Source organism: Tupaia chinensis, unplaced genomic scaffold, assembly GCF_000334495.1.
Source record: "Tupaia chinensis unplaced genomic scaffold, TupChi_1.0 Scaffold148234_1, whole genome shotgun sequence".
NCBI lineage: Eukaryota > Metazoa > Chordata > Mammalia > Scandentia > Tupaiidae > Tupaia > Tupaia belangeri.
Window position 1 is genome coordinate 3,119,919 of NW_006208084.1, and position 3,381 is coordinate 3,123,299.

Below are 3,381 nucleotides of genomic sequence, written 5' to 3' on the forward strand. Positions count from 1 at the left end.
TCCAGTGACTTAACTGCTATGCCATCTGCTAGCCCTGAGCAGCATGCTTAGTTCCTGTTGAGGACTCTCTTCCAGTTTGTGGATGGCTACCTTTTACCTGTATCCTATCTGTAGCGACAGAGAGAGTAAGCTCCTAGTTTCTGTTCTTATAAGGCCTCTCCTCCCATCATGTGAGCGGCCACCTCATACAACCCCAGTTACCTCTCTAAGAGCCCATTTCCAAATACTGTCATATTGGGGGTTAGGTCTTCAACAGGTGAGTTTGAGAGCGGGGACACATCATCCACAGTAACCTCCATTGTAGAAAGTCTGGAAAATACAAATAAGTGGAAAGAAAACTTTTAAAAAGGGCATATAATTGCATTACTAAAATATAATCACTGCCAACATTTTGACTTATTTTAAGTGCAAAATTTTGGTATTTAAATTTTTTCATGGTTGTGGCCATCCTATATCACTAAGTATTATGATCTTTCTAAATTACAGCGTGGAATTTGTTCTGTGCTACTAACAACGCTTCTCGGTGCCCTTTTCCAGCAGCGATAAAATGTTCCTTGAGTGACTGTGTGTGGTTTACTTGCTATCCTGTGGTTGAGTGTTCAGATACTTGCCAGCATTTTGCTAGTGTAAATAGTGCTGTGATAAACATATGTATACACGAGGTATTTTCTGTAACTTAGATTCTTTCCTTGGGGTAGAATTCTAGAAAATGAAAATTGTACGTTAAAAAGGTTTTGATCTTAGTACTTGTTGCTAAATCTCTTCCAAAAGGATGTCCCAGATTGAATTGCCACCAGCCATGGGGCAGGAAAGTGTTCTTTTTGGTCTCAAAGGAAAGAGAGTCCATTTTTTACTAATGTGTTTAATGGCTTGTTTCCAACAGGGAAACAGAGGCTGCTGAAGCTGTCTGTGGCTGTGCAGAACTCCCCCAGCTCTCCGGACCTGAAGTCCTGCCACTGCTGTCGCCGCCTGTGTCCTAGGCCTCACCTAGATAAGCCTGAGTAGGAACAAGCCATCTCCATCCTCCCGCAGCCATGACCTCCCTCCGGCGGCGTCTCTCTGATAGCAGCTTTGTGGCCAACCTGCCTAACGGCTACATGACGGACCTGCAGCGCCCAGATAGCTCCACCAGCTCCCCTGCCTCCCCAGCCATGGAGCGGAGGCACCCCCCGCCGCCCGCCAGATAGCTCCACCAGCTCCCCTGCCTCCCCAGCCATGGAGAGGAGGCACCCCCAGCCGCTGGCAGCCTCCTTCTCATCTCCAGGATCCAGCCTCTTTAGCTCCTTCTCCAGCGCCATGAAACAGACCCAGCAGGCCCCCTCAGGGCTAATGGAGCCTCCGGGTCCCTCCACACCTGTCGTTCAAAGACCCAGGATCCTGCTGGTGATTGATGATGCCCACACGGACTGGTAAGCAGGAACCTGCAGCTGCTATCACCTTCTGGGGCCAGAGATGAGATGAGGGTTCTCACCTCTTAGAGGCAGTCGGGGGAACTGCAGGAGGCTGGCCGGAGGGAAGGAAGGAAATGTGCCGGATGGTTGCAGTGTGCCAGGCCCCATGGCACCCACTGTGTGCCACATTCTCTCCTAAGTGCTTTGCACTCACAGTCCACAGTCCCTCGCTTCAATTCCCGAATCCAAAAAGCTTTAGAAACTAACACACGTTTTCTAGCAGAGCCCAAGCGGAAGGGAAGTGAGGCTCCTGTTGCGTGAATCTAGCTCTCGGTGTGCTTGTTCCTGTGATTTGCCACAAACAACTTCAAGCGTTTGATATGAGGTGCTGCCCAGAGCTCACTAGATGCGTTACAGGATATAGGGAATGTGCGCCATATTACTTTTATAAAAACAGAGAACTTCTCCCATCTGAAATAGATCTGATAATATTTGCTGGGTAAATTCTGTTAGCCTCAGCTACCCTATTTCCCTCCACACCCCCATAAAATAAGATTGTTATGAGGGTGAAAAAAGCCAGTACAAGTCCACAGCCCTTACCTAAAACCCTTGGGAACAGAATGCTCTTCTATGTACTGGAAGTCTGAGAGAAAGACTGCTCAGTATCTGCTCAGGCAGCGCCCCACAGATGGTGCACCACCCCCCCTCCCCCAGAGGCAAAGACCTGATGTTGTGTCAAGATAACTACAGCAGTCATTCCTCAGGTAGTTCCTGAGCTCCAGTTCAGAGGGAAGTACCGCTTAGGTGCTCAGGTATGATGTGAGCTCACATGGAGCTGCAACTGGGGAATAGCTCTTTACCCAAACAGTGAGTAGTGGGAGGTGATGAATATTATCAGACCAGGGCTGTCCATGTAGCCTAGTGGTTAAGGGAGTTAGATGTCACATGGCTGATCATGGGTTGAGTCCTGGCCCTGGTGTCTTGTAAAACATTCCCTTTGGGAGCTGCTTCCTCTCTCTCTCTTTGTCTCTCCATCTTTCTCCAGTGAGCACACATGTCCTATGGCAATTTATAAACACACACACGTACACACGCACGATCATTCCACTTGGAGACATAGAGGTTGCAATGTAGGGAGTAAGCCAAGCTATGGAGACATGGAAGCACCACATCCAGGCCAAAGGACAGAGGAATACATGGATAGGCACCAGAGCAGTCTGACAGAGGACTCTCAGGCAGACCTTGGTGCTGGAAGACAAGGTTGCATATGTGTGTCTGCCATGTGGTAGATACCCACTCAATATGTATTAAATGGATAAATGAATACATCCAGTTCACTAAACATGTACCTAGATACTCACATTCATTCTTTGAGAGAGCAACTGAGAGGTTGGGAAAGATTAGGCCCATACTTTGGAGTAGATGCTATTTGTAGTTTATAATGCATACTCAATACACAGCTGGGGCCAACCAGTGGTGTGGTGGTTAAGGCAACAGGATCCCACATGGCCAACTTAGCAATTCAAGTCCCAGACCCTGTACCTTGAAAAACACACCAGGGACATGTGCATGCATGCCCAAAATCTTAAAAGGAGAAATGCAGGAAAAAGGATTGCAAGATGGCCATCCGTCATGGGGGGTTGGGGAGGTGGGGAAGGTGCTTTCTCACTTTCCTTCTTTCTCCCTCTCCAGCAAGTGTATGCATCCTCTGGCAAAAAAGAAAAAAAAAATTACATCTTATACATATATGCATACATATACAGTCAGTATTAAGGTATGCTCAGCAGATTCAGACACCAGTCTTTATTTTCCTGCTAAGAAATCTTCTCATGTTAACAAGGTGGTTTTGTGATCACCTCTGTTCTGATTCAGACGTTAAAAAGGTTTTGATCTTAGTACTTGTTGCTAAATCTCTTCCAAAAGGATGTCCCAGATTGAATTGCCACCAGCCATGGGGCAGGAAAGTGTTCTTTTTGGTTTCAAAGGACAT

The 3,381-nt window shown here is 47.3% G+C and overlaps 1 protein-coding gene across 2 annotated transcripts in view; it reads left to right on the forward strand.

Moving 5' to 3' along the window:
- Window positions 1-890: 890 nt before the first annotated feature.
- SYN3 (synapsin III) overlaps window positions 891-3,381 on the forward strand; it is a 523,616-nt gene continuing 521,125 nt past the window's right edge. The window contains exons 1-2 of one of the 2 annotated variants that reach the window (XM_006170337.3): window positions 891-1,162; window positions 1,227-1,409. In XM_006170337.3, the coding sequence (XP_006170399.1) occupies window positions 1,035-1,162; window positions 1,227-1,409 (311 nt within the window). In that variant the 5' untranslated portion in view covers window positions 891-1,034. The remainder of the gene's footprint in view (window positions 1,163-1,226; window positions 1,410-3,381) is intronic. The other variant, XM_006170336.3, reaches the window with a different exon arrangement.